General features: G+C 36.9%; 1 protein-coding gene across 14 annotated transcripts in view; it reads left to right on the plus strand.

Annotated features, from left to right (window-relative positions):
• Positions 1–17,888, plus strand: part of ARHGAP12 (Rho GTPase activating protein 12) — a 77,771-nt gene that overhangs the window by 52,418 nt on the left and 7,465 nt on the right. For 9 of the 14 annotated variants that reach the window (XR_011093692.1, XM_068673573.1, XM_068673580.1 and 6 more), the window contains 8 exons: positions 122–196; positions 3,077–3,138; positions 4,760–4,841; positions 7,249–7,371; positions 11,764–11,868; positions 12,228–12,326; positions 14,655–14,754; positions 15,682–15,801. Coding sequence is in view for 13 of the 14 variants with exons in the window: in XM_068673573.1 (XP_068529674.1) it covers positions 122–196; positions 3,077–3,138; positions 4,760–4,841; positions 7,249–7,371; positions 11,764–11,868; positions 12,228–12,326; positions 14,655–14,754; positions 15,682–15,801 (766 nt within the window). In the remaining variant the exon portion in view is untranslated. The remainder of the gene's footprint in view (positions 1–121; positions 197–3,076; positions 3,139–4,759; positions 4,842–7,248; positions 7,372–11,763; positions 11,869–12,227; positions 12,327–14,654; positions 14,755–15,681; positions 15,802–17,888) is intronic. The other 5 variants (XM_068673577.1, XM_068673582.1, XM_068673578.1 and 2 more) reach the window with 3 other exon arrangements.

Genomic DNA, 17,888 nt, shown 5'->3' on the forward strand with positions numbered 1-17,888 from the left:
GAACAACAAAAAAACTTTTTCTGTAAAGTGTGAGTGGGGAGAGGGTGTCTTTAGGGGTGAAAAAAGTTAAATTAAAATTGTAAGAAAGAGAATAACTTAATTGCATTTTTAAATTCTGTAGGAATCATCAACTGCTTCTAAGGCCAGTTTTCCTGAAAATGAGTCCTCTCCTTCTTCACCGAAGCATCAAGCCACAGTCAGTATGGAAATTGTTTAAATAAATAAGTAGATGTTGTCGAAACTTGTCTGTTCGTGATTAGATAATTGAGGGTAAACCTGCTTTTTACTGGGGAAAGTAGTGGGATAAACCTAACATTTTAAAAGGAATGTGCCTTAAAAAAAAGGAAAGAAAAAGCTCGATATTTTTTATTTAAAAACAGCTTTGTGATGGGAGATGATTCCACAATGAATTTTTAGCTTCAATTTATGCCAAATTACGTAGTTATTCCCCAACAGTCATGTCTTCACACCTAGCAACTTGGAAGGTTACAAGCAGAAACAAACTGTGCTTACTGGCTGTCAGTAGTCAGTGATACTTTGTAGGATCTGATGTCATTATTTTTCACTTGTATTTTTCATCTACTTGAAAAGATGTAGGAATCACGAGAACCTTGCATAAATAAAATCTTGTCTTCTTAATAGGATATATGCTGGGAGGATATATGCTAAGCTTGCTAAAGTCTTGGTTTTGAATGCTTAGATATTTTTGCTTAAGTTTAAATTTTAAATTTGCTCATTGATTTTTTTAAACAGTAGGGAATAATTCAGAAATGTGTGTGTGTATATATATATTTCTTTTTGCTTTAAGAACTGCATTCCAATAGCATTGGAATATGTGCCTTTATGAGTTTTAGCATTTCTTTAGTGGGAAGCTCAGGGCATTAAAGGCAACTAGTTGTGCTTCATTCAAATGCTGCACACAGAGGAATGGATATCTGGCTTATTTATGCTGATCCATTCTTACAACTCTAATACTGTTTTTCACAATGATATGAGCATTGCTTATGAAGCAAGCATAGTTGAGACAGCCTTAACACAAGCAATTCTTGCTGCATGTGTTCTAATTTCTGTAAATATGTTTCAGAAAATGTTTCAGACCTTGAAATACTAAAACTGGATTTTGTAGCAGAACTCACTTTGGGCTTTAGATGATAGAAAAAAATCTGTTTTCTTTAACTGTCCTTGGAATATAAATATTACAAAGAAGCTCTTGAATTTTTGTTTTGTTCCATAGACTTTTCTTCTTCTTTTCCCTAATTAAATATTACATTAATTTTCCCATTAGTACCCCCTAGTGTTGCTGCTAAGTTCTGTGTTATACTTTTTCTGAATAGTTCTCCTTTGGAACATTCCCACTGGTTCCATGTGTAACTTGTGAGTATCACAGACTATTTGAGCAAGTGGGCATGGGTTGCTTGGTCACTGTGAAAGGTAGTGACAAGCTGTTCCACTTCCTAAAGCCAACAGTTTGTTAGAAGGGTGCAACACATAAGACTGCTAGTGGTGTTGTGCATGGATCATGAATAAAATGATCCATGAATTTGCTCATTTTTCGGGGAGGGGAGGGATATGTGACTAATTCCTTCTGTTGAAAATTCTGACCCAATGAAGACATTAGATTAAGAGTTCCAGCAGCTGATGGATCAAAACAACATATGAATCACTAGATAAGTGGTGTTATCCTTGGAAACATCCCTCTTGTTTTATCCATGCTGCGTAAAACATACAGATAAAATTTGTAAGATTCCTGAACTACAAATTAGTCTTTAGTAAGAGTATTGTCAGAGTATTTGAGTAAAAAAAAAAATCTCTTCTATGCTGTATTCTGCAGTTCTGGTCCACTTAAATTTGAGATTTAGAGGAGAGTGCTGGACAGAAAATATCTTCTGTTTTCATTGGATCTAAAATTTAGGACATTTTTGTTATGGTAAAGCTAATTTGGATCCTTTCCCTAGTTGGCTATTTCAACTAATAGCTTAGTTCTTAAATTAGGAATTATTAAGAGTTGTTGCTGAAAAGGAATAAATATAAATAAATAATTTAAGATTCCTTTAGTCCACTGGTGGGACAAAGGTGGGGTGACAGGAGATGATAGAATTCAGTACCTCGTTTCAAGAGTCACAAATAGTACAAATTGACAATTTCCTTTTTATCCTAGAGTATTTTTTCAAACTTGCCTTTGTTTTCTTGTTCTTATATAGAAACAAAAAATATTCACTCCTTTGAAACTTGAAAATGCCCTTCTTGTTCAATATTCTTCTTTTTCCACCATTCACTGCTTGATCTCCAAATTTACAGACACATACAAATACAAATGATTTTCATCAACGAGACATAACTAAGCAGCTTAAAATTCTAATGTTTTGCTTGAGGTTAGGAAAAAATAGGGCATCAAATGTTTCACTCATCTGTTTTGGAAATGAATATATTAATATGAATTAATAACAAATATTATCCACAAAGATGATCCTGGAGGTGTTCAGGGCCAGGCTGGATGGGGACCTGGACATCCCAGTCTAGTGGGAGGTGTCCCTGCCCATGGCAGGGGGGTGGGAACAAGATGATCTTCAAGGTCCCTTCCAACCCAATCTGTTGTATGATTCTCTATGAACATTTTTATGCAGTTCAGGTATGGTTTATTTAAAATACACAGCTATGTTAGAATAACTTGGGAGAGTTCTGTCAAAGAACTTGGGCTGGCTGTTTGTCAGATACCTCCTTTTTTAGTAAAAGACACAATTTTGCTATTACACAAATTATAATATCCTGGTTTAAAATTCCCACTCTATCGTACCACAAAGGATTTAAGGTTAGCTTGTCAAAAGAACCTAGGCCATGAAGAAAGAAGGCTTTTTACCTCCTTCATGTTGATGAGTATTTTCACAGAGTAATCTTGACTTTGCTGATCTCTGCATATTTAAATATAACTTCAAGAAACTGCCATATGTAACTGTATAATATGTGCAAAGATGGCTTGTTCTCAGAAATTGATTATTTGAGGTATTTAATTCAGTGATGTGATGGCAACGGAAGCGGAATTTCTTTTTAATTCATTATGCCTTACTGCATCTTACAGGGTCAAGAGAAGTATGGGTTATTGAATGTGACGAAAATTACAGAAAATGGGAAGAAAGTTCGGTAAGTCTTGGAGTTCTAGAAGTACACATACATAAGACTTTGTGTAAGGTATCTGACTTCAATATTAGGACAGCATCGAGGCTTTTGCAATTACTTATATTAGGACAGCATAGAACGTTTTGCAATTTCTTAGTTTTTCTCTGAATTTGCCTTAGAGATTTTCCTGTAGGTTGCATATTTTCTTGTCCCAAAGCAAAGTCTGTGTTTTTCCCAGTGACTTAATAGTGGACTTCAGGCATCCAGAGACTTGTGTGTGCCAGGTCCTCATAGAGGGCAATGATTTCACGAAGGTGTACTGATGAGAGACAGCTTTTTTTTTTAAAGGGATTTATTTATTTAAGGCAAAATCTATGTAGTTTGTAGCCTGTCTTGTTCCTGGAATAAGAGGGGGTGTAAGAGGAGTCTTCAGACTTCTGCTTCATCTTGTTTAATATTCAAGGAGAGTGTATTTCGTTTCCCCTAATTCTTCCTTCACTTCTCTTGTGAAGGATTTCCTACGTAATGTCTTACCCAACGTTGGTCTCCCTGTAGGTGATGAATGACCTCATTTTTAACTTCCTTTCCCTGCCTCACAGGCAGGCATCTGCATAAAACATAATGTAAATCCAAGTAATGCTGTGTAACTTAAAATTCTAATGTATTGCAAAGAGTCAGTGCTATAAAATGTGTGTTTTTTTCCTCAGTTTTTAGTTAGGTTTACTTTTTTACGTTTAATTTTTATCTCTAGTACTGTGTTACAAAGATCAGTGTTTCCAGATTTTTGATACATGGAACATACTTTTCTTGAGGATTAAATTGTTAGCACGTAGCTGATCTTTAAGAGATGCCCTGACCAAGTCTAGTACAGATGGGCAGCAGACCTTGCCCCCAGCTTGGTTCCCCAGAGCTGCTCCTAAGAGCCTGGTAGGAAAGGGCAGACAGTGGCTTGTGCAAGCTGCTGCTGGTGCAGTATAATCTCGCCATTTAAGTCACATCTGTTGGGAATCACTGATCTGGATTACTGGGCTGCTGTACAGAAAGATGCAGCATGTCACTCTGAGAGCTGCTGAATAATAATTCATGTTTGGGCAGTAGGAATAGATTGTCAGGGCTCGTCAAACTTTTTTTTTTAACCTCAGGACAGATATTCAGGCACAAAAATATATCATCAGACAGCTGGAACAACTGATTTGTTCTTTTTCCACATCTTAAAGATGTGTAGCAAATATTTCATTGCCAGTCTAAATTAGCTTATTGCATACAAATGGGACAGTTGCATCCCAGTTAGATGTGATCAGTCACTTTCAGAATTATGCGGTACTTTGGCACAATCTCCTTAGTACACAGTGGGCTGAGCATTCCCGATTAGCCCTTTTGAAATTATAATTGTATGGTATTCCTCCTGGTGAACTGCTTCCACTGCTAATTAGCTTTGTTTGATTTAGATTTTGATGGTCAGGCTGGGACTATTAACATATGCTGCCTTCTACAAATACGCTAGCAATTAAGACTTACTGATGGCACTAATGACTGTATATATGGTTAAGTTTTATTAACATGCAGGTCAACTGGGCAACACTGATAGCTTAAATATCTGCTTTCAAAGTCAATTTATCATATGTTTGTTTACAAATATTTACAGAAAGAATTGGATGTCGTCATGGGCGGTATTACAAGGTTCATCGCTGCTGTTCACTAAAACCCAAGGAAGTGGAACTGGCTGGGTAAGCTTGGGAACAAGTCCCTGCCTTCATTTAAGTGTTAATCACATAAACCACAAAAAATGAACATATATGCATAATTTAGAAAAAAAAAACACACAAGGTATGAGTATGTGAGGTAGAGTGGGGAGGCTGGAGAAGTTACCAGGAAAATAGTTGTGATGTAGGATGAGAAGAAAAACAAATGTACTTTCTTGTAATTCAGAAACATTTTTACATTTAGTAAGTATGAAACAGATGAAGAGGTATTCAGATGTTCAATAAGTTGATTTTTTTTTTGCTGCGGACCAGATATTTTTGTGTTCCTTACTAATGTGTTTATCTAAATAGTTCTTTTGCTTTACTGTTCCTAGGTAATCTTTGATGTGGTAAATATAATTTAAAAAAAAAAAAAGTCTGACACTGACACTTAGCTTATTGCATTGGAGTATTTGAATAATAGAAATAAAAAGGACTGTTGTTGGTAGGCAGCAGTGCTTTGAACTTATGGGAGAAAGTGTACATTTAGTATTGTTGTCTTACTGTTTAGTGATTCCCTCGTTGAACTCCTTATTTTGTTTTATATCTGTATAGTGGGTGACAGGTATTTGAATCTATTCTGATGCCTGATGAAGACCTAAAGAGAAAACATCACACCAAATGTGGTGATATCTATTCAATTTTATATCATTTCTAGTCTAATAGCACTATAATTAAATTGGCTATATTTATCCAGCTATGTTCCTACATTAATCAGTATAGAAATGGTTCATTAACTATGTCTTAATTACCCACTTTTGGAGGTCTGATACTAAAATTTCATGTGGATCTCCTATGATACCTAAAGATAGGTCAGATAAAGTGTTGGTTATTCCAGGATATTGTCATGCTGATTCCAGCAAAATTGCTGATCTTTCTACTTGGCTCACTTTCTCCTGCTACTCTTCTTTTTGGACAGTCAGTTGATACTCACCATTCTTTTCTAAACTCTGAGTTCATTTCAGAGGTGTAAACATCATTTTTCTGCCCTTTTGTTGCTGTTGAAGAGGTGGTTGCAGGAATATGGATGAGGATAGGTGAATAACAACATTGGGAGTAGTAGAGAATGGAAATACGGGAGCTGGGTGAGATGATAAAGCAGATTGAAGAGAAGAGGAGGAAAAGGATAAGAGTTAAGGCATAGGATAAGGTGAACTGTGCTGTCTGTAGTAGAAAATGGACCTAAGGAGGTCTGGCTATGCTGTATGTGGGGAGGGGAAAGGAATGTGATGCACATCGGAGACAAAGCACAGAAAAAAAATGAATAGAAACATACATATATCTGAAAGTGACTTTCACAACTGTAAACATTGGGATGCTAGGTAAATGTAATAATTTTTCTCTTTTGTGAGTAATATTAATAAGAAAACCTGTGAACTACTTTTTAATACGTAACTTCCATAACAAAATATGTTGAAGAAATATTGGAGGACTTTTAAAAGGTGAGCCTCAAAGCAGGAAGTACTGGGATCAGAAGGCTTAAAAACTTCCTCCCTTGCCTTCCTTCATGCCCTTCAGTTATTGTCTATTGTTCAGCCCAGTTCAGTTTTATCACCCTACTTCATGAACTGGGAAATTCCTGGACATTCAGGGGTGAGGTTTAATAGTTAGTCTCTGTGCACAGAGACTATTATAGCAATAGTGTTATTTTTATTCTAAAATTTCTTAATACTCTTGATCCAAATTTAGCTGTAGATCAAAAAATAATTAACAATATGTTGATTATATCATACTGTTCATGAATGTGTGATACAGTTATGAATGGATGTGTGCCTGACTGAATTATCCACAGAAGGTAGTTGTGCAGATCTGCTTATTGTTTAAGAAGACTATTTATAGGGTGTAACACACCTAACACTACAGTCATTCAGTGAAGAGGGGAAAAAAAAGTTATCAATTCTTTTGATAATTTAAGTGCAGCAAAAAGTCCCATGGTCACTATCTGGTAAGAATATTTCTGTGGGAAGCTGTCAGCTATGTGGCATGCTGTCAAGTACCTGACACTGTACACAGCTTTATTCAGTTCATACTGTTCATGTTTATGATTAAGTTGAAAACGTCAAGAGAGAACATCCTTCAAGGACTGTGTGTGCAGACTTACCCTAGGTTTTCTAAACGTGTAAATATTCAGCACATGTTCTTTTTCATCTTTGCATAGGAAATTTTTTGGGGATGTTAAAAGTTCTGCCTCACACGTCAGAAACTTGGAACTGTATCAGTATTTCAATAAGGTGGAGCCAAGTCTAAGTCTGACATGTGAGCAGAATTACATTTCTCCTTCATCTTGAGAGAAGAATGTTTGTTTAGCAGTGGTCTAGCGATTGATATAACCATATCATTTTTTGTGCATTGTTTTGTGACTTCATCACTCTTCTTCCTTTTTCTCATCAAGTCACTTTGCCAAGTGAGCTCAATCCCTGAGCTTTTGCTCTCGCTGCTTTCTTCTTGGAAAAATGCTCTCAGTCGTCGACCTGCTGTCACCTATGTAAACTCTGACCGAGTTTCAGCTATCAGTGTATGTGTTCTTGTTGCATGTCTCTTGTCACTGTAAGGCTATTTGCCACTAATCTGGAAAGTAAATTTGAGCTTTTCCAAGTTTTCTCTCTTCATATAACACCTTATGTATCCTATTTGTTATTCTCTCAACTTTTTTTTTTAAGGTACAAATTAACAAAAGTGAATTACAATAATCCTGTAATTGTTCTAATAGAACAAGGTACAGAGATTGGTTCATCAGCACCAGAATTATATTATAACCCCAAATTTGCCTACTGTTTGAACCATTAGCGTCTTGACTAATAAACAGCATGGTATAAAATATCTGTTAAAAACTGACCATTTCTAACTCTTTCTAACACAGCTAATTTAGGATGTTTGTAAGGTGCCTACGGTGCATTTGATACAGTGATGCACATGGTATTGCTTAATTCTAGCTATAATTGAAATACACAGAAATGTAAATTTTATACATAACCAAAAGGAAAAACTTGAGGATGTTCTGGCTATATACCACATACAGAAAGCTGACATAAATTTGTAGGACTTCCTAAGTATAACGTAAGTATTTGTAGTTAGTCATATTTTGAAGTGTAGGTGCCAAGCATAGAAGTGGTGCTTATCAGAAACTGGTAAATGCTGGTAACTAATACAGTAGTTTGTCTAAGGTAGATGAGGAGAAATTAATACTCTTTGTAGAAGAAATAAACATGCTTGATTGGCTGTAGTAGTTCTTAACGTCTTAGTTCTGATTATTAATGTAATCAGAATCAAAGTAAAGGTTTTATTATAAATTATATCCTGAAAACATTAAAAGTGGTTTCATTTATTTGTCTTCTTGAGCACTAAGGTATTGGGGGTCACTAAAGCTGTTTTGGTTCTTGGCTGTGTTCCATGAAGAGTGGAAAGCGCTAAACGTTTTGAGTGTAGTTACAGTTCCTGAGACTTTCTTTCAAAGCTGAAAAGTTCTGTCTCTTGGTGGGAATGAGTTGTAGTAGCTACTGACAGATTTTAGTGGCGGGGCTTCAGAAAACATGGGAAATAGCAATTGCAGAAGTTTGATGGATGAAACCTTTCAGTAACAGCTGCATGTCACCAGTGTCAGGTGTGGCAGCAGTAAACCAATAGTGGGTAAAGTTCCCACGTAAAGATCAAGGAAGTAAGCAATCTTCAGGGTTGATTTGGGCAAACTCTGTTTATTGTGATATACCACTGCTTATAGACAAGTGTGCGATATGGACGTTACTACAGTTCGTTGGTGTTGCACAGCTGAGTATATAGGAGCTTAGATTATTATCATAAAAGCTATTGGTAATGTAAATACTACTATTGGAGACAGATTTCCAAAAACTTCCAACATCTTACTATGACAGTAAAGAATATCTTAATATTTCTCATTTTCTTGTCAAAGCTGTAAGTTCTCAATCTTTGTTACCAGCTCTAAAGGAGCCCCTAAAGAGCCCCACAATACTATTTCTGTAGATGATTGCAGGTGAAGAAGATCGGGGATTTAAAAATTCTACTAAACACTGATGAGGAACAGAATATTGAGAATGGCAGGGGTCATTTGTACATCTTAAAGCCTTCCTACAAGTAATATCTGACTCTGTTTCCTACAGACTGCATGGTTCCTCCTCTGGAGGCTCCCATGGCTTGGAGACAACCTCTAAAAGCACTGAAAAGGCTTTCTAGCTATTGATGCCAGCACACATCTTCAAGGCAGTCCTTAGGCTACTCAGCATCTACTGTGTCTGAAGCAACAAAAAATCCCCTGTGCTTTCCAGGAAGTGAAAGTTATCTCTGCCATGGAAATAGCATAAGCGCATCCCATGACTGTACTTTTTTTGTTCCTCGAAAAAAACTGTCAGAAGTGAATGTAGGACAACTTCTTTATATAGGATATCTCACAGCACCGTGTTAGAGACCTCTCCCCTCTTTCAGTCTCATTTCTGCTGTCCTTTCCAAACTTCCCAGATAGCTGAAAAGAGAAATCTTGTAAGAAGCAGGGGGCTGCCCAGCAAGAACTAAATGTGACCTGACCAGTGCAGGCTTTGTCTAGGTGGCAGCAGATGCTAAAGGGACAGGTTTTCTTTTTACTTCTCCCAACAAAACCTGTTTGCTGCAGGAGGATTCGATTGCCTTTAGCTAACCTTTGGATGGAGGGAAATGACTGCTGGCTTCTCATTTTTGTGCACCCAGGAGCAGAAAAGAAGCATGGCAGAGAAACTCATAGGAGACATTGAATGCTAAACTTTTTTTGTTATTTAAGGAAATTCTAAGTTTGACTTATCAGAGGTGTTTTGCAGAGAGGCTGGAGTGTGTGCTTTGTTGTTTTCACCAGCTTGCATCGTGAAACTGCAGATTTGACACTGCTCATGTGAAGGAGCTGGGGAAGAATTCTGTTTTTCTACCCCGGCAAATGTGGCTTCTGTTTTTTGTGTTCTGTGCTCCTCTGATATGCTGAAGGGAGTCAGCCTGAAAACAAGGGTAGAGTGCAATGGTGCTTGAGGTAGTGCTGGGGTCTGGTACCTGGAGTTCAGCAAACAGGACCATATTGCAGGGCAGGAGGGAAGCTCTCCTTCTGGTCAAAACAGTAAGGACTGTTCGTTCTGTTTGTTGACTTCCCCTGTAGCAGGTCATCTCCTGTGCTGCTCAGCATCATGTGGGAGGTGTTTTTAATACATCCCTTGATCTTGCACAGGACTTTGGCACTAATCTCCTGCTCTCTCCAGTGGCAAACTCTATAAATCTTTTTTTTTTTTTTTGTCTTTTCCAGCATGCAGCAAAGTTGCTGTAGGCTGTCAGGTGGTGGTGTGTGCCTGGTGCACTTCAGCTGCATATGCAGCAGTTGTGTGGGTCTCCTAAACAGACAGCTGTTGTACAGCTGCCCACGATTGCCAGAGGTGTATCTGTCCGACACTTGCTTCTAGCTTCTGTGGACTCCATTTCTGAACTGGACTACCAAAAGCTATTAGGAAATAGTCCTAGATGAGATATCTGAGAATCAGGTTAGAAGGTTTTTTCAGACGTAAGTTGGCATTGGGTAAATTAGAAATATTCCCCACTTCTGATATTTCACATGTTGTTTCTTTCCATTCAATGCTTAATTGCCCTTAGGAATCAAACAGGGAGATTTTTCTAGTGGTAAACAGCCTTTCTAAAACACAATTAGCATTAATTAACATCCTTGCTGGGAATTTAATCAGAAGCAGCAGATTAATTCTGTTTTCTGTTTTTTCTCACTTTGGATATAGTTGTTGTGGTACAGACTGCAAGCCTTGTGTTCACAGCAAGGAGGTTGTCCTGAGGCTCAGGTCATCCTGAGCTCTTGCAGAAACATCAGATTTCTTTCGCTTTTTTCTTTTCTTTTTGTTTTCTTTCCAAAACTAGAAAAGAATCTTTATGTTGGATCAGATGCTACAGGCTGTCCTCAGATGTACAACATTAAATTTCTGTACTGCAGCCAATTGACAGCTTTTCCTGTTCATTTTTTTTTTTGCTTATTTTATTCACAGTTGGAGCTTCTTGTTTGTGTGGTTCCCTAAATTGATTTCCTTGAGGAATGATACTTCAAAGCTATGTGGTGTACGCTGAAACCCTAGTAAAAGTACTTGGCTTTAAAAATTTGCCATACCCAGCATAAATGTACAAGTAGGAAGTAAAAATAGCTCCCTCATGCGTTCCTCAGTTGTTAACCCACCAGCAACCCTTCAGAATGCTTTTTAAAATCACTTCGGTTATTTGCTGTTTTTTTTTTTTTTAAGTAGCTAGGCAGTGAAATTGATTTGTGTTTACTTAGCGGAGTATGCTCTAGTATTGCATTAGAAGCATTAAAGGAAAACATTAAATAGGTCTAATATAAAAAAGCATCATTGGAAACATTTAAAAAGAGTATTTGTTCTGAAAATGTAAGAGATGAAAGTGCTCTTTCAGTGCAAGAGGGATGTATTGTGTGTAGTGATTCCTATCTGGCAAAGCTACTGTTCCTGGTGGGATTTGTGTTTTTATATATTGATGTTGTTAACTGACTGAATGATTTGCGTTCAGTTATGTGTTAGCCTTATGTCTTTAAAGCTTGGGACTATTTTGATTAAGATCAAGCTGTAATCAAAATATCTATGGTCATCTACTACTTGCGACAGAAAAAAGCCTCTGCTAGAATCTGGCATTTAAAACCAAGGAATTTTAAAGTCTTTAGGCTGGGCAGTTTCTAATAGGTGTGTTTAAAGATTTTTTGAGGTATGTTTTTTATTTTTCCTCATATCATGTCAGTTGATATGTAGCAAAGTACTGTATTTGGGTTAAATCATCTAGGCTGCGGATAAAGTGTTGGTGTGTTGCATTTAGAGAATTGCAAGGCTATTTGTTAGAAGCTTTTTTCTCTTTTCATCATCATTGTTCCTTTTTCCAGAAGTTTGGTGTCAATCAGTCTAAGCCAGAATTTACAGTGGATCTCAAAGGGGCATTGATTGACTGGGCTTCAAAGGACAAATCCAGCAAAAAGAATGTTATTGAGGTAAATTATTTTATTTAAATGCGAAATTATAGGCACTTCAAGTGACTTCAGAAAGTGTCTCTAAACATAAGCTTAAATTAGTTCAGTTTTTTCTATTTCTTCCCTCTCAAATGTACATGTATGTTTATTCTAGTACCTGCAAGAAATGTCCTTTCTTTCATGTCTGCACAGCCTATATGCATGCATTTAAATTTTAAGCAGATGTATGTACTGCTTTCACTGATTGTTGAGTAGCTATATATTATTTAAAAGTTGTGCCAAAGAGATGTTTAACTTGGTTTAGGTAATTTCATCTGGGAATTCTAGTAAGTTTCTCAATTCCAATGACATCTGTTTTTGTTTTGTTTTGTTTTTTAAAGCTAAGAACCCGCCAAGGAACTGAGCTCTTAATTCAGTCTGATAATGACAGCTTCATTAATGAATGGTATAAAGTTCTTAACTACACCATCAACAATCAGGTATGTATTGGAATCATGAAGGTTCTGTTTTCAAGGTAATACTGTTTAGTAAAATGATTTATGTAATGACTCCAAGTGCTTCATATAGGTCTTAGTTTCTTCATTTTCTTGAGCATGGGCTGGCGGTTGAAGGTGTGGCAGTTTCTGGTGATGACAAGTGAAATCTAACTAACAGTGACAAGGGAAGAAGAATGGTCCACTGGACTAAGGACTGGGAGGTGTGGACTGATCTCCGGCTCAGCAATGAGCTTCCTGCTGTGCCCAAATAATTTTTCTATCTCAGCAAGCTGAAAGATTCTGACGGGAAGCAAAAGGGGGGAGGACTGCCAAGGGAATGCTTAGCATAGTGACTTAACTTAGTCAGCATCTGTTACTGCTATTCAATTAATAAGACTACATTAAAGTGTAAATCAAAAGCCCTGGCAAAATACTGTGTTATAACGCCAACTCCTTATCAACAGAAAGGTGATCAAGCATTTGCTCTTGGTGCTGCTGAACAAGATTTTACCATCTTTGAATTCAGAAGTTGGAGGAGACATTGGAGAAAATACTACCCTCAAATTGAGTTAATGCACGTTCTTAATTTGTGTAGCTACAGGTCTGGCTCCTTCCCAGAAAAGCTGCATTTATGTCCTAGTCTCCAGGCAGCAGATAATTAAAGTTGATGCTTTGCTGTCAGTCAGTGGCCTTCATTTCTCTTAACCCTTGATAGTTTTTTCCACCCAAACACAGCAGAGTAATACAAATGGTTTAGTTTCTTTGTGCTCACAGTTTGGGCCCCTAAACTTCTGGTACAAAAATGTCAAGACTGTTAATAACAGGCAGTCACTCAGCAACACCTTTCTCCTGTCTGTCGCACGTAACACTGCTGACACTTCTCCCTTGCTGAAATGGAAATGGAAAGGCTGGGATATAACTGAGGCAAGAGTGAGGTACTACATATCATGTTGAGGAAGTAGAATAGAACATAGCTTTGAAATTTAACAGCCCTGAGGAGCTTAGAGGCCTCTTGAAGAGAATATTGTTCAAATGATCTCAATAATGGAGACATCCTTCGGAAGTCCAAATGATGCCAGTGACAGAGATCCTTAGCAGGGACGTTACCTGAACTGCTTAGTGTAGTGAACTTTGACATCCAAGAAAGGCTATCCAAAGCTTTTGAAAAGCAACAAGGAATGAGGCTTGTTTAAAGTCTTCTCAACCCAGCAGGTTAAAGTGCAACTTGTTTTATGTCATGAATAGTCATGTTTTTTGTTCATTTGGTGTTCTATAGTACACAATCTGCATTATTTTTAAGATGAGAGATACTTGTAAGAAAATAGATTACTGATCTTTTTGTAATTGCATAGAAATGAAGTCTTTCTGCTTTAGTAGAAGAGCAGTTAGTAGAGGTCAATGACAGAATGGATATTTTGCACTGAGACCAAAGGAAACTTCTTTTTCTATTCTTTTTCTATTTATTAATGTCTGATGTCATGACCAGCTTAAGTATGAGGCTGCAGATAGACAGTTGTACAGACTTTGGTTTCTGCCTACACACTACCACATGATTTACATTTTCACTTAAACGTGTGTTGTTTTTTTTATTTTTTCCCCAAGAATATCAAAGGGTGTTGAGGCAGTGGAGCAGGTTGCCCAGAGAAGCTGTGGATGCCCCATCCCTGGAGATGTTCAAGGCCAGGTTGGATGGGGCCCTGGGCAATCTGATCTAGTGGGTGATACCCCAGCCTATGGCAGAGGGATGGAACTAGATGATCTTTACTGTCCCTTCCAACCCAAACCATTCTGTGGTTCTATGAATGTGCTGAGAGAACAATAACACATGGAGCAAGGCTTTTTGGACCCTGGAATAAACTGCTGGAGTGAATTCTGTGCATGTTCTGACAGCGATGAAGTTTTCCAACTGGCTGTTGTTTTCTGTCACAGAAAGTTTTAGTTAGAAATTACAGATAGGGTAAATGTTCTAGAAATGGGTTTTAGACCATATAAATCAGGTGCTTCTGTAGTAGACCACGTGAATAAAATAGCTGATGTTTGTCTACTGATTTGAGGAAAAAAGTCATTTATTAGTTTATGTAATCAAGTTTTTGTCTTTATTGGGTCTTGTGATCAAATAGTTTTGGCAGTTACTCAGTGCCAGTGAGAATGGTATAATACCAGATACCAGCTGACAGATAATTTTATCATCTAGAGTTCAGGAAAGAACCAACTGAATATCATTAAGGGGGAAACAAAAAGTGTATTTTAGAACTGTCTCTGTGATATGTGTTTTAATGCTATGTTCTGTAAATTGGTAAACTGACCTCTGTGTCGTCTTAAATCTAATAGGTAGAGTCTGATGAAGCTTTAGAAGATGAGGTACCAGATTCGCCAGGGGTGGAAAAACAAGACAAAGAGAAAGAGAATAAAGACTCTAAGAAACTTCGTTGTGAGTAGAAAATTCTCCAAGAATTCATTTTTAGCAATGAAAAAAAAAAGTCTTTACTATTAAGTGTAAATAGAAAAGAAATCAAAAGGACGTTTAAGAATGAAACTACTCCGATTTGTAAACATGCTTTGGTATATAATTCCCTCTCCACCTTGGTGACAATTACTAACTTTTTATTCATGTTTTCCTAATCCTACTTAAAACATCGGAGAGAACAGGAGTAATGAAATGGATTATTTTCAGGGTGTTGTCAAATGTACAGAGGTAATCAGATGTTTTCTCTGACTCTTATGAATAGTTTGGATTAAGAATCGTTTTGTCCTGTTACCTGTTCAAAACTGATTTGGGTGTTTTTACATTTTTTTGTTTGTGGTACAGCATCTGTAAGTATTTTCACATAAACTTCAATTTCACAAGAAGTTAGTGATGTTATTTTGGCTTGCTTGCAGAAATTAAGCATTTTTAATCACACCTTCAGAGAAATTCCCTTTTGCCACAGAAATTTCTTTCTGTGCAGAGAAATATATTAGGCAGACTTTTTTTTTTCTGTATTTTACTTCTGGGCTTTATGTAATTTGCAAGAAAGTATTTATTTCATTTAAAATACTTAATGAGTGGCAGGACTGGTTTTGAAACATAGGTATACAATTTAAATTCCATGTTTAGTTTATGTAAATTACCATTTAATTTCACAGATGGCACTTGGTTGTAGAAGTTTTATGTGAAAGGTTATTGAATTGGCAGCTTGAAAAGTGAATGCTATGTACAAGGAGTTCAAAAAATGAAGGAAAATGCAGATGCAATGCAAATTCAAAGAGTTTTTGTATCTTCCTGTGTTTTTGAGATGTTTTTTCATATTGATTCCTTGGCAGAGAAGTTCAGTGTTGGTTTTGTGGATATTAATGTGAAGTGCATTTCTGTTTCCAGCAATGAAAATGTCTAGCAATATAGACTCTACAGATCAGAAAAAGACCAAAACGAAGCTAAAGAAGTTTCTTACACGACGACCTACGTTACAAGCTGTCCGCGAAAAAGGCTACATTAAGGGTAAATGAACTTTTTTGACAAAGGAAATAATTTGAAAAAATAAATTTCATAGTTCAGGTGTAAAATGGGGTTTAAATTGTCTAGTTTTAGAGTAAAACACATGTATATAGCTGGCTTAACAAAAGTCTTGTATGTATAGTGGAACTGGTGTGTGTTTGTCATTCTTCTGAGCAATGCTGTTAGCTGCTAAACTTGATGAAGGATGTCCTCTTCTACTCTCATTACTGGCAAAACTGAAGTGGAAAATGAGAGCCCAGGGACCTACATGGAGCTTGAGTGTTTCTGAGCTAGAGAGTCCGTTTGGTCTGCAGTTCTGAGCTGGAAATTTTGGATAGCCAGATAATCGTTCCTTTATACAAGGGAAAGGAAAGTTGAACACGTGCATATACTCATATGTTTCACAAGGGTGTTCTTAGTCTGAATGGAACCAGACAATCTTGCAGCATCTCATAAGAAAGGAGATATTTAGGCAAAAAAAAAAAAGAGGCTAAAGGAATCTTAATTCTTTTTCCCTAACCTTTTTCTTTGAATGTATACGTTTTTTACAAACAAATGTTTGACAACACATTCTTAAATGCAATTTATGAAAGAATTGATAATTTAATATATTATACTTTCATCTGTCACACCTGTATAAACTCTGAAAGAGAACAGTATTTGCACAGATCAAAGTTATTGTGTTTGTGTAACTTTCTTCTTGCTAATTTCTGGTACTTTCTGTAAAACTTCCTTTGCTTGTTTGTATGCTTTAGCAGGACTTGTAGGTGGTGCTCTACTAGGGTCAAAATAGCGTATGGGTAGGCAAATAACACAAATCCAAGTATGATTTGCCTAACTGCATACTTTAACAGGTGTGCTTCTGTTGCATGTGGCATTTGATATATTTGTGTATCTGCAAACCTGACTTAACCGTAAATTATGAAATTTTTGTTTGGGATAAGAAGGCATTATTCCCAGACTTGGTTCTGCTCTGCTTTACAGCTTAGAATTCATGTGAATTCTCCATGATATAACTTCTGACATTAGCAACGGTGAATGCTAAGTCAAGTTTAATGTGTACTCATGCATGCTGATGATTGGATTTTTAATAAAGATATTAAGGAAAGAAGAGTTTGTTTTTATTTAAAAGCATGATGTAAACTTACGAAGTTGGATCTGCACTGTACAGTTTTATGTTTACTGTATGAGTAAAAAATACAAAGGTCTACTTAAAGGCCTAGTGTACTTTTGTGGCTGCTACAGAATAAGCTTAGTAAATGACAACTTGGCAGATGTAATGCAAGTTGAAAAATTAAAAATTTCGGAAAACGGGCTTGAAACAGCATGCATTAAGCACAAAAGTAACTGTGCTAAAGCTTTGGTACGTGGAAAAACAAAATTACAAAAGCTACTTTTAAGATGGGAGGAATAAATACAATTCTGGTACATGTGGAGACTATTAAAGGCAGAAGCAGTTGTAGCAAGTCCTTTTGTTACATACTAGTATTTTCTCCTGCTACCTAATCTGCATTGTTTTACCTGCTACAGCTGCTTGCTATCCTGGCTTTCTGCTTCCTGGGCTTTCTCAACCCTTTGCTACTGATTCTGCTTATACAGCTGGCTGCATGAGTAGCAGCAGCAGGAATGAGGTGTTTTGGGTCACTGACCTTATATGCCTACAGCTAATAATATCATTATATGCCAATTTTCATACTGTATGATTGGTTTGGCGAGCTGTTTGGATTTCCCAAAGTGCTCGTCAGATGCAAGTGTTGCTAGTGAACCTGCCTAAATTTCTAAACATGAAAAGTGGGTTAGATGCTATGCATGATGCAAATGCAAGAGCAGTCTCCCTCTTGCATAAGCTCTGGAGCAAAATGTACTAGATATTGCAAGGATGGTCGCTTACATGCCATGTTTAAAGGATAAAATAAAACTTTATTCCCTTTAACAGTGTGAGCTTTGCCTCTCTATTTCAAGACCTTGTTTCAGTCTCATGCATCTGAACCTGGGAGGTCATCAGTTATTTGGCTGTTGTTGATAAAACCATAGAAGCTGGCCTGGGAAAGATTTCAGTGCTACCATACAATCTGAACAAGAGGAGTTAG

Source organism: Anas acuta, chromosome 2 (genome assembly GCF_963932015.1).
Source record: "Anas acuta chromosome 2, bAnaAcu1.1, whole genome shotgun sequence".
Lineage (NCBI taxonomy): Eukaryota > Metazoa > Chordata > Aves > Anseriformes > Anatidae > Anas > Anas acuta.